This window comes from Thunnus maccoyii, chromosome 4, assembly GCF_910596095.1.
Source record: "Thunnus maccoyii chromosome 4, fThuMac1.1, whole genome shotgun sequence".
Taxonomy (NCBI): Eukaryota; Metazoa; Chordata; class Actinopteri; order Scombriformes; family Scombridae; genus Thunnus; species Thunnus maccoyii.
Genome location: NC_056536.1, coordinates 28,554,168 through 28,566,895, shown reverse-complemented (window position 1 = coordinate 28,566,895; position 12,728 = coordinate 28,554,168). Strand labels below are relative to the sequence as shown.

Here is a 12,728-nt window from a genome sequence, read left to right as displayed (position 1 = left end):
ACTGCTTACACACGGATGCTTCAGTCGGTTATTAACAATCCAAAAATATAATATTAATAATATACAAGTCACAGAGGACATTTTTCTGCAGAACAAGCACTTTTACGTGTACATTTTTGTTGATAATTCTGTACATTTCAGAAGCAAATATTGTGCTTTTTACTCCACTACATTTATCAGACAGCTATAGTTATTCAGGTCTCACATACTAAACATGTGATCAGCTCAAAAACAAAAATGCATTGTAATGCATTGAGTATGCAAAACTAAAACGCATTTTGCATACTCAAAAGTATGTAAAGTAGTTCCAGTTAACTCCTTCTTGACCAGCTACAACATCAAAATACTGTTTACATGTATCAGGAGTCATGTACTACATAGTGAGCACTTCTATTTCTCTATTGTAAGTATATTTTGCAGATAATACTTATGTACTTTTAACTAAATACTTCTTTGAAAAGGAGTTTCTTTAAGTTTTGTGGTATTGCTACTTTTACTTAAGCAAAATATCTGAATACTTCTCCCACCCCTACATTACTGTTCTACAGTATACTGCCTCATGATTGGAAAACATATGAGCATATCAAAATATAAAAGTATGTAATATATTGTTACACATGATGTATGCATAATTAGAAGATACCAATACTATATGATCAATAAAAACTGATGAAAACCTAACTTTATAGTTAAAATTATAATGTTAGTTTGTGGATTTAACCTGTTTAACACATTTGATATGTGTATTTTTTCTTCTGTTATATCACTATACTATTCCTACGTGTGATAATATCAAGGTCACCTTACAAAACTCATTGCAAGACCTTTGCATATCTGTAGCTGTACGTGGGAAACAACTGCTAAAACTTCTCACCTTTGCTGAGGTTATTCAGCAACTAGTATATACACAATGAAAGTAAAACACGTCTCTGTTTAATGGTTATGACCTTTGTTCACACTGATATTGATTCACTTTCAGTAAGCCAAGCTCAGTGAGTGTTTCCTGGCTACAGAAACACAATTCATTCACTCATTAACAAAAAGGATACGATACAGTTGGCAATGTACAAATTTTATTCAAATGTACTTTCAAATTCGAATAATATTCAGTAGGATTTAACAAAGACCTATTCATCTGAAAATTCCCATTGAATACAGTAGAAAAGAGTATACTATAGGAATATCACAGATTAAAAAAATATCTGCATAGCCAGAAAGAAGACCCACAGAACCCAACAGGAAATGTCCTTGGCCTGTTAGCAAGCCTGCATACACACAGATTGACCCTTTCGTGCACCTTTTTTGCTCATAAACATTCACTGATACAGGTCAGGAAGGGGACAATGCCAGACAACTCGACTACATCCATGCAGCTCAATGTAATTATCATGACATAACCCATGTCCACAGGACATAGTATATGCTGCATAGATATCAAGCTCCTTCCATTCACTGTGGTCACATCATCTTCTGAATGGAGTTATTTAACCATAATCAGCAGTGCTTTATGAAATCTAAACAGAAATGTTTGGATGTTGACATGTTACCTGCTCATTTACCAGCCTCTGAAGCAGCACCAGAAAGATTTAAAGATTATCGTGATGTAAACATTTGTGGTTTTGATTGTATTATGTAATGCTGGTAGATGATCAGTATCTGGTAAGACAGAACTGTTTTTTCTCAAAAAAGGTGAGGCGTCAGGGGGGGAAACAGAGCAAGTTTTCAGCTAAGCAGTTGTCCTTATCAGTTTTGTCACATTGAAAATGTACAAACAAAATAAGTTTCACAGAGAAACGTGCACAAATAAACATAGTTCTAATGTAAAAGTGTTTCTATAATATATATTTATATCATTATTGTCAGATGTTATTTAACCCATAAAAGTACCATAAACATTAAAGTTTAAATGATAATTGCTGAAAGCAAAATAATCAATTGGGTTATTTTAAAAGGAATAAATTATAAAGGTGATATATATACAAAATATAAGCATTAAGGATATTTACAATTAAGTTTCAAGATGCCAATTTCTTTGCTATACATGTCGTGTGTGGGGAAAGCGTTCTGGTCTGCCCCCTACAGGTTCTAGGAAGGCATTACCACACAGTATCACCCTGTTGCCTATTTATCATCTTCACTGAGAACAGAAATATGACAATATCTCCAGTGTATGATTGTGCTCAAAGATGCACTAATAAGGGAAATACTGAGGCTGATTAAAAATATGAATTCATATTAACAAAGGTCAGAATTGAAAGGAGGCATAAAAGAAGATTCACCTGATTTTAATTTGAAATGCTTGAAAATAAATCAGCACGTTGAAACCATGCCGTCTGTTGGTCGGTACTGTACACAAATGCAGGATCTCAAAACCGTGGATTATCATTTGAGAACAACAGAGTCTCTGCTTACATAAGTCAAACTTCACTGTAAGAAAGAGTTCAGAGTAGTAAAATACACTTTTACACAGTAGAAGAGAATACAAAAGAGATTTTCATTGGCACAAAAATCCTTGCAGCAGATTTCTAGTCTTCTCGATCCTGAGATGACTGATAGTGATCAGTAGCCGTTTGTTTGTGAGAAAAGTCACAATTAGAAGACGTCACACAGAGAGGCAGACTCTGCGTCTTCTCCTCTCCTCTTTGTGTCGAGCTGTATGTCGGTCACAGCGATAAACCAATTGGCGAGCGAGACTACACACTCTGATGGGAATCGAGGGCATCGCTCTCATAGAAAATCCCAGCAGTTGGGGAACTGGCCTCAATGATGCACGAGGAAGCGTGTTTAAAAAGAAAAAAAAAGAAAAACTTGTGAAAATTTTCCAGTTGATCCAGGTTCTAATAACACAATAAAAAGTATAAGATCCGTGATATCCTCGTTAATTACTGTAGATCCCAAACTGCTGGTTCTCAAGAGGAAAATCTGTGTTTGAAAAATGGAAGACAAAGTCTAAGAATCCCAAAGAAAATGTAGTAAAAAAAATGGCATCATGAAGTGAGCTTTCAGCAGGACAATACTTGTATCCAACAATCATTCTCTGGACTCCCATTTTTGACCCATATGCAGTCTTATTAAAAGACGTACTCTGGTGTCACTCATAGCGTTAAAAATAACAAAATACAACGTCAGACAGGTGAATTAACACAGGAAGAGCGCGTGAGGAATGTGTATTTATAAGGGCGCCTTACAAACACTAGGACAAACATGTTTGGCTGAGTAGGGTGTTGACTGAACTGGCAAACAAAATGATAGTGTATAATAAAAGCAAAATAATACCACAGTTTAGTCCCTTCCTTTGAAAATAGTCCCTCAGACTAAAATGGAGAATATGACAGTGACTTTGGAAACTGCGTGTTGCTGATTGGTTCGAAGTCCTGCTGACAGTCCTTGATGCCAGAAAATTACTGATTGTACCCAGAATGCTGTCGGCTTTCTGCCCCGTTTTACTGTACACACATACTGGTCCATGCACTCTTAATCAGACGCGCATGTTCATTTTTGCGCATGCATAATTCATGCACGTATACACGTTCAGCCTCGTTACAGGTTCTCTCCTGGCTGGTACTGAGGCTCTGTGGAGGTGAAGTAATCCTCCAGGAAGCCCTGCAGGTACTCGAAGGTGGGCCTCTCCTCGGGTTCTTTCCTCCAGCAGGTCAGCATCAGCTCATGCATCGATTCAGGGCACTCCGCAGGGCACGGCATCCTGTAGCCACGCTCCACTTGGTCAAGCACCTCCCGGTTCACCATTCCTGAGAGAGCAAAAACAAATATGAAGTTGGAAAACACATGATCACAGTTTGAATCACATGAATGTTTATGACTAATAGATTCCAATCTGTCAGCTGTTGAACGGGTGGAGCATGACGTCAGTGCCAGAGTCTAGGTAATAAAAGCACTATGCACTTAAACAGATAAACAAGTTTATTTCCCAGAATGTTCCTTGCCTGGATATGGCACTCTGCCTTTGGTGGCCAGTTCAGTCAGCAGGATCCCAAATGACCAGACATCAGATTTAATGGTGAAGCGTCCGTACAGAGCAGCTTCAGGAGCCGTCCACTTAATGGGAAACTTGGCTCCTGCAAAACAACAAGTTTGTCAGCAAGTTAAAATAAGATCACTGTAGCACACACTGAGACAAAAAGTATTTCAAAAAGACCTAAGTGTCCTGGGGACTAACACTTTTTAATCTCAGGTGCCACGTAAACAGACGAAGCTGACTTGCTTACCTTGCCTGGCAGTATATTCATTATCCTCAATGAGGCGAGCCAGACCAAAATCAGCCACTTTGCAAACCAGGTTATCTCCCACCAGGATGTTTGCAGCTCTCAGGTCTCTGTGCACATAGTTCATCCTCTCCACATAAGCCATTCCTGAAGCAATCTGAGAGAGAGACAAAGTTTTGTGATTGTCTACACTGAAGAAAAAACAATGTAGATACCACAAAGAAAAGTGATGTGGTAGTAAATTATTTGTGCTGACCTGAGAGGCCATATCCACCAGCTGAGGGAGGCGGAGCATCTTACCCATGTCCCCTTTCAGGAAGTCCAATAAACTACCTGTTAGCAAGGACACATAATACAGATTAGTATCAATGTTGGAGCAGTCGCGGTCATTATCTGGACCTTTATTTCCTTATGTGTGGCAGCATGAAATCTTTACAGGAACACTTTTTTTAATTTAAAATTTCTTCTGTTTTGTATACATACACAATCAAGTGTATTTAATTTCAGAAACTGTCAAGTTTCATTTGGTTGTGATCAAATTTAACAATTTAAAAATATCTTTGTCTTTGCACACAGTAAACCTTTGATTGGCTCCCCATCCTCCCAGTCATGCAGGTTTTCAGCATTTCACTAGTGAGCCTCCATTCAGTTGGTTTACCTCGACTTAACTAATGAAGCCAGTCAGTGCTGAACTAATCTTCACATTTACTCAAAACACAATTTTAACTACGCTAGAATACTATTTGTTTCCTGACGCATACTGTAAAGTACAAGTACTAGTTCTGTTTTCAAGTTTACAAGTGAAACTGTGAAAAGTCCGTGCTGACCTTGCCCCATGTACTCAGTGACGATGTAGATCGGTTCCTCAGACACTACAGCGTAGAGCTGAACCAGTTTTTCATGTCTCAGTTTCTTCATGACCTGGGCTTCCTGGAGGAAGGCCTCAGGGGACATGGTGCCGGGCTTCAGAGTCTTGATCGCCACCCTTGTTGTACCGTTCCATGTTCCTGATAAAAGAAAAAAATAGTTGTGGGTGTCAATAACTGTTATAACTCAATCAAATATCAAATTGATTTGATCATTCGGCACACTATCCAGGACCATGAACCACAGTATTTTCTCTAATGAGTGCAGAAATATCAGCTACAACAGAAGGAGACCCATGCACTTTTCTGGTGGTGAAGATTTTGAAAAGTAAGAAGGGGTAAAACTTCTTTATGCACTTTGGTCCTAACAAACTTTAATATTTTACTTCAAGCCTTGAAACTTTATTTTTCAGTGAGCAATAAGAGCATCTTCAACAACTGTCTCCTCAGAAATAAAAGCCACCAGAAGCACTTTTTCTTCTCATCGTTTTCAGGATTGGAGATACGGGGTTTGCTCATGAAATAGATCAAAGCACAGCTTACCCATCCAGACCTCTCCAAAGCAGCCCTGTCCAAGCTTAAGGTCAAGACGGAGGGACTCTCTGGGGATTTCCCAAGCATCCTTGGCTAAGCCCTGAGTCTGAGGCTTCAGCACAGGACAAATGTCTGTTAGACTGTGACACAGCCCATCAGCATGCTCTGGGGAACACAAGGGAAGACAGGGAATGTAATCAAAAGCCAGGCTCCATGGTTACCAACAAATATTCTTCTGATAGCGCAGGAAACAAAGGGAGTAACAAACTAAATAACCAAAGAAAGATATGAGTATGACAATCTCTTAACTCATCTTTGTCATCACCAGTGAATCACGAGGGGGGGTGGATGTGAAAGGAAATCAAGTGTTTTATTTGTGTTGAACTCACTGCGATAGTGATTAACAAGTTGCTGCAGGGTGCTGAACTGTGTGCGTGATGTGATGTAGAAGCCTCCGCTGTCCAGCTTCCTGATCTTGTAGTGCTTCACATTCAGCCCTTTGGTGTTGTCATAGTCCAAAACAGACAGACAGTAGGCACCTGGAGAGAATAACGAAGGAGAAATGTACTATAATATTTAATTCTTTGAGTCTTTAATTAATCTTGAATTTGAGTCCTTAACACAAAAGAACTGAGGGCAAATTACATTGGATTATAAAATTGTTTGCATGGATATAAAAAGGAAAAATCGGATTTCATGGACAATGTGCTCATTACACCACCAGAGGGCAGCGTCAGTCAAGTGAAAAAACAGTCTGAGTGACCCAAGGCGATGCCTCCCCCTCCTTTTAATGTTTGAACTGGGCGATATGGCCTGTGGTTGTACAGCCTCAGCTCCACACTGACCTAATTCTGTCTGGCTTACCCACCCAGTACCTCCACACTGTTCCTGCTCATCAATCTCCTCCCTTTCTCTCCATCCCTCCCCACCCTGTCCCTTGTCTCATTCTTTGCAGAGCTCATGCTGTATACATATCCTGTAATAGGAACCAACACAGAGCCAGCTGAACCCACAGGGACTGTGCTGCTGCAGCAGAGCAGCTGCCTATCAGAAGTATCTCCAGACTGAATCCCACAGGCGTCACATCCAGCCTCCCCCCCCTCCCCAACCCCCCCATCTGCCTAATTCGTCTCTCCTCTGTACCCACACCGCCACACGGCTGACACGGCGCAGCAGGGCGCACAGTTAACAGCAGGATATCATGTCTTACTGCTAGAAAGAATTTGCTTTCTTCTCCTTGGTGCATTTTTTGTTAAACATATCATGAAATTCAAACTGATCTTCATGCTGAGATTTGAATATTTTATGAAAAAAGTTCATAAAAAAAAGGAACATGAAGAAGGGCACCATATTTCAAAAAAAAAAAAAAAAAAAATCACCGTATAATGGTATAAAAATGAAGTTGGAGCAAGTATGTTTTTTTTTTACTAACCCACAGGACAAAATGTTCTCTGGGTACAGCTGCTGATCGGCACCACTTTAAGAAATATCTGGGCTGTTGTTAAATGATGCCAAAAGCTATAACACTCACAGAGCCCCTTTAGTGTAGTTATACTGTATCATAATGCTGAGTATCATTAGAGATTTATCCAAACAGGTGCAACACCATACCTCAGTTTCAGTAAAAATCTCAAAACCTTTTCCAACTACAATCAGACTTTGTCCATCGCAAGTTGCTGGAAATTTTTCTTAGTTTGAAAAATATTAACATATTTTTCCACAAAAACCTGTTTTCATTTAGAAAAATATGCCAAACTTCTCAATGCGTGAGTGTTTATCATCTAAACACAAGCATCCGTACAAGAATCCTGCCAAATGAAAATTGTCTTAAGTACGTTATGATTTATAAAATTCTACATGAGTATTTGGAGCCAACTTTCCATATTTGATGCTATTGGCACATTTTGGTCAAGACTCAAGATATATTGAAGTTTGATACACAGCTCTTCTGTCTAGAGAGGCAGAGTGAGTGATGAGTCTTTTTGTATAAGGGTCCACAAACTTACCTTTGGTGGTCTCACTCTCTCTCACCAGGAAAGTTCCTCTCCTGTTCTCTAAACTTAGCAGCAGCCTCTCAGAATCACGGCGTGTGATTTTGCCAAAGTACCACCTGGTGAGGTTGAGACAGAGAACATGGGACACATGGGACCAGGTTGGTGAAGGGGAGAGGATGTACGTGGGTGGAAGAGAAGGAACGATTAAGCGAGGGCGAGTTGTTGCTCACAGTTTCAGAAAGTTTAGTGAAATTAGATGCATTCCTGCATACTAATGCCTACAACGGCGGCTTACCTGGACTCTAGAGTCAGTCTGAGATGACTGGACAGGAAGGAGGCAAAGGTGAGAAATGGAGTTGTTACATAAGATTAGTTTGTGCTATCTTGCATAAGCAAGCAGGTTAGCAAGTAAAGATTAGCAGTGCATGCCCTTGAGGAGTAGAAAGCAGTAAATGCAGTACAGTCGTTAAATTTAAAAAAATGGGAAATATGCTAATTTCTAATTCTTGCTTAGAGATAAGAAGATTAATACCATTCTAATGTTTTTTTATGCTAAATATGAAGCTACAGCCAGCAGCTGGTTAGCTTAATTTAGCTTAGCATAAAGACTGGAAGCAGGGGAAACAGCTAGCCTGGCTCTGTCTGAAGAAAATGTGCAGGACTATTTCTTGGCCAGGTGCAGTGACTTCCACTTGTTGTTTTCATATTTCAGTTTTTGTACAATTTAAACAAACAAGATATAACATGTTAGAGGTTCTAGTAGCCAGATTTCATTATCTTTGGATAGAGCCAGGCTAGCTGTTTCTCTTTGTTACCAGTCTTCATTGCTAGGCTAAGCTAACTGGCTGCTGGCTGTGGCTACAAATGTGGTATCAATAACCGCATTTCCCAAAACGTCAAACTATTTCTTCAAGTGCAGAGATCCCATTCAGACGAAAAGCAAGAAGATTCTTAAATTCCTATATTCAAGTGATAATTCTTTCACATGCTCGACAGATAAAAGAGAGAGAGGGCAAAAAGAAAAAAAAAGCAGGGTTTTTACTCTTCTGCCTGGATGGAGTCGGATGGAGCCACATAATTACTGGGGATGTAACCACTCTCTCCAGTGGTCAGGGAGCGCGCCAGCCACCAGTCCCCTTCTCTGCAATGATGGAACGATAACACACAGCTTCACAGAGGCTCATAACACATCCACAACACAACAGAAAAACTATCTGTGACTTTTAGGGCCAGTGTTTATCAAGTGTCTCAAAGTAAAAATGAATTGATGCTGATCATTTTTACATTTTCTGCACCCGCTTCAGTAGTTTAGATCATGTAGTCACGGTATTTGAGCTCTTGGCACCTGGAGAAGCTTGATAAATGCAAGCCCAGTTATCTCTGCTGTTACAAAATAATATGTGGAAGTTATGTAACGATAGAAAAACATGCATTCATGTAGGTATGACAACAGGAGGGATGATGGTGCTTGTATGCTACACTTTATGAGGGAGTGAGCTGGTGTAGCTTTGCAGCACTAGATTGAAGAATCAGAGTGAAATTTTGGTTTGTTTACATTTTTTTTCTTGGAGTTGACCTGAGATGATTATAGTGCTGCAAGGCTTCGCACAAACTTCCCTTTACTACTGAGGGATCATGGGGCACGGACAAGAGTTATGTGATTTGTGCCTTTCTAGTGGAGTGGTATTATAGTGCACATGAACGCGTCAGGTTACACAAACACGCAGGCAGACAAACGGCACATTCAAATACTGATTCCAGAGAAGCTTCACAAACCTGCAGTTCACCTTCCTCCTATAAAAAATGTGATGGTTTGTGATGAAGAAACAAGAAAAGGAGAGATGAAATGGAAATGATGAAAAAGAAGAGGGTTAAAGAAATACAGAGAGCATGTTATGAGCAGTGGCAGAATAGTAGAGTACACAGAACAGACTGGTAATAGCTATGATTTTAAAATATTCAAACCATTACATAACTTGGAGATAAGGGAGGCACAATTATGAGGCAAAGGGAGGTTTAAGGGAAAAACAGCGACATGCAGAGGGCACAATATTATAATAAAAGCCTATAAGGTCACTATGCATGGCTGCGTTATTACATTTAACTGGACCAATCAGAAAGCTACAACAAGCCTGACTGATAATTAATTGGACTGTGATAACCCGTTAACTAATCTTAGGGTCGGTTCATAGAATCTGGGTGTACTTGACCCAATAATGATCCAGGTCTTTGGCTTAAGGGGCCAGATGCAGCGATAATCCACTATTGTACTCAGCTTCTGCCTTCTAGGTCAGCAGTTTGTTAGCAGCACGGGGGTGCAGCACTACAGTATATGGTTCACTGCACCTCTATTGATTCATGGAGTAAGCCCCTATTTCCAAAACAAGCATTACCCCCCCCACCTCCTCCTCCTTCAAACAGGTTAGATTTGTACTGCATAACTAGGTCTCGCACTGCATCTACTTCTCAGGAATTACAAGTAGCAATAAAAATAGCTATGACCTTACTGAGGTGGACTGAGCAGGGAGACGTAATCAGTCTCGGAGAGGCATTTGTGAATGAAGCGAAATGTGTGCAGAAACGTGTCAGTTGACACACAAAAAAGAAAAATTAAGCCAAGCTGAGGAAAGCCCGTTCCCATGGTTACGGGAGGTTTCAAAGAGACGACAAGTGACATGCATTTCGGGGGTACAGGGCAGCCAAGTCAGACAACTGAGCGATAACTCAGACAGACGAGTGCCGTCCCCGTCAACGTGCAGTTATACTTTAGCATTTCACACAGTGTATGTGTATGAAAAGAAACATTCTTGTAGCAATCTTGAGTTTAATTGTGTGCAAATGAGAGAGATGACAGAGGAGACAGAGATTGATAGGAAAAAAAGTGGGTTTATTGTTTTATGTATTTTCCTTACGTGTTGTTGACTATTTGGAGGCGTTCGCCCTTCCTGAAAGACAGATCTGAGGCTGTTCGAGACTCATAGTCGTACAACGCCACGAAGGTTGTCACGCCACCTGTTAGGAGAGGAAGGAGAGGAAGTTAGGTACAGGGTATACAGTTAAAAAAAACCCACAACAAGACTGTGGTTTCGAACAAATGTTCTCACCTGCTAGTGTGATTCTGTTTGGAGAGGTGACGCTATTATTGTCCACACCTCCGAACAGGGCCAGCTCCGCGTTATTGCCCACTGATTGATTACCACCAAGACCTCCATCCATAGTAGGGCTCCGATTGGGTGTTAAGGACTGATGAGTGGAGTTGAGGTGGTGGCCGCCAGCCCCTCCTCCGGAGATGAGGTTTCCATCGAGGCTGCGGGTTCGCTGGCCTGCATCCTTGGGCTTACTCTTGGATCCCCCCATTGCCAAGGGCCTGTAGCGGTGCATTCAAGGAAAAAGAAAAAAAGTCTGTGAGACCGCAGAGGCACTGTAAAAGATAAATTACTGTACATAACAATTTTGCATCGAACAAAGTTGCTTTCCTATGTCATTTGTATAGAAAACATTCTCTAGAAAAAATTCCTCTGACTGCCACAAGACCAGATGCAGAAACCAGAGATAGACTGAGGACCACGGTTCTAAACCCACCGAGACACAGTGTTATGCAGACCTTTTGAAGCAAAACCACCCCACGGATGGTGGAGCAGCTGCCACTCCTCGATTTCAACACAAACATGAGATCCACTTCACCCCACAGCCACCAACAGAGCACACACACACACACACACACACACACACACACACACACACACACACACACACACACACACATATTGCAAATGCCTGTATGCACATGTGTCAGACACAGATGCACAGGCTTTTTTTCCACTACTCTTACATTTTATAGACTAAACTAATAATTGATTAAAGAAGAATTTATCAATTTTTTGGCCAGCTGGCGGCTGCATTTTGGCCTCCACTAACTCCTGAGAAAAATATCAGGCTCTTTAGCTTCACATGCTAATTGCTAACTTTCTCAAGTTCAGTAATGGTAAAATTAAGACGCTGCACCATGATCTTATGAGAACAGACTAAAAGGTCAAGAGGGTACTTTTGGATTGTTGTAGCTTTCCTCTGTGTATGTTCATCTTTTAAGCTTCTCTGGCGCCTACTCAGGCTCGTGAGGTAGCTCTAATCACAGCTTAGTGTTGGGAAATGATCACACTAAGCCAAGGATAATTTTAGGGACTCAAACCCTTGCTATCATGAGTAGATATAGCCACGGGGGGTCTGCTATCAAATGCTAATTTACAGAAAAACACTAAGGTGGGGTGGCTCGGGAACCCTTCTGATAAGCAGACGAGGATCAGAGTGCATGTCAGGCTACTCAACCTTCTGCTGATATCCCCTCGCCTGACTGCTGCTATTTAGCAGCCCGTGCATCTGTTGGATCTAATACTGGACTCAGCCAATTCACAAGCAATGACAAGCTAATACACAGACTAGCAGGCACGTTTGCAGTCACAGCAATGCAGTGACATATGGTGGAAAATGTGCGGCACAAAGAGGAGCACAGTTCGCTAACCATGCAGGGGGAAATTACCGAAGCTGTCACTGATACTTGTCTGTCATTCTGGATGCTTCCTCCGTGCCCCCCCTTTTTATTTCCCAACAGAGTGGCAATCAGCCAGCAGAGAGGGGGAGCAGAGGCAACACAAGAGGAATACTGGTGTGTTTTCAATCCTTAAGAGATTCCTATAGATGTACAATATGTGGGCTCATCCAGAGAAGCAGTAGTGCAGCTCAGAAACATAACAGGGGGTGGCGGTGGGAGGGGGGCATTTTTAATAGGCATCATGAATGAATGAGATGGGGGGATGAGCGGAAGGAAGTGAGGAAGTGAGAAAGGGTCAATGAGGTCGGACAGCCAATATCTCCCCTCGGGATATGTCTGCATAAAGGGGGTCGCATCCCAGCAAGTGTAACAGTGCGTGCAGGTTAACACACAGACACAAGAGGGCAGACACAAAGATGACGGGTGGCTCGGGGAGCTGCTCTTTGTGTGTTTTGTGTTCTCCCCGAGCAGACCGGGTGCATAGTTAATAAGCCGTTTGAGGCAGAGCACAGCAGAAACGATGCCTCTCTCTCTCTCATCTCCAGTCGCCTTCCCCCCCGCT

General features: G+C 41.3%; 1 protein-coding gene and 1 long non-coding RNA gene across 2 annotated transcripts in view; one reads left to right on the top strand and one right to left on the bottom strand.

The window, feature by feature from the left end:
* Positions 1 to 2,269: 2,269 nt before the first annotated feature.
* The window catches only part of src (v-src avian sarcoma (Schmidt-Ruppin A-2) viral oncogene homolog), a 24,391-nt gene continuing 13,932 nt past the window's right edge, over positions 2,270 to 12,728 (bottom strand). Inside the window, exons 2-12 of the mRNA XM_042410405.1 lie at positions 10,722 to 10,984; positions 10,530 to 10,629; positions 8,660 to 8,758; positions 7,630 to 7,733; positions 6,013 to 6,162; positions 5,633 to 5,788; positions 5,051 to 5,230; positions 4,480 to 4,556; positions 4,227 to 4,380; positions 3,945 to 4,076; positions 2,270 to 3,749 (exon numbers count right to left, since the gene is read on the bottom strand). Of these exons, the coding sequence (XP_042266339.1) occupies positions 3,541 to 3,749; positions 3,945 to 4,076; positions 4,227 to 4,380; positions 4,480 to 4,556; positions 5,051 to 5,230; positions 5,633 to 5,788; positions 6,013 to 6,162; positions 7,630 to 7,733; positions 8,660 to 8,758; positions 10,530 to 10,629; positions 10,722 to 10,974 (1,614 nt within the window). The 5' untranslated portion in view covers positions 10,975 to 10,984 and the 3' untranslated portion in view covers positions 2,270 to 3,540. The remainder of the gene's footprint in view (positions 3,750 to 3,944; positions 4,077 to 4,226; positions 4,381 to 4,479; positions 4,557 to 5,050; positions 5,231 to 5,632; positions 5,789 to 6,012; positions 6,163 to 7,629; positions 7,734 to 8,659; positions 8,759 to 10,529; positions 10,630 to 10,721; positions 10,985 to 12,728) is intronic.
* The window catches only part of LOC121896483, a 23,525-nt gene continuing 18,536 nt past the window's right edge, over positions 7,740 to 12,728 (top strand). The window contains exon 1 of the long non-coding RNA XR_006096012.1: positions 7,740 to 7,960. This is a non-coding gene — a long non-coding RNA (uncharacterized LOC121896483). The remainder of the gene's footprint in view (positions 7,961 to 12,728) is intronic.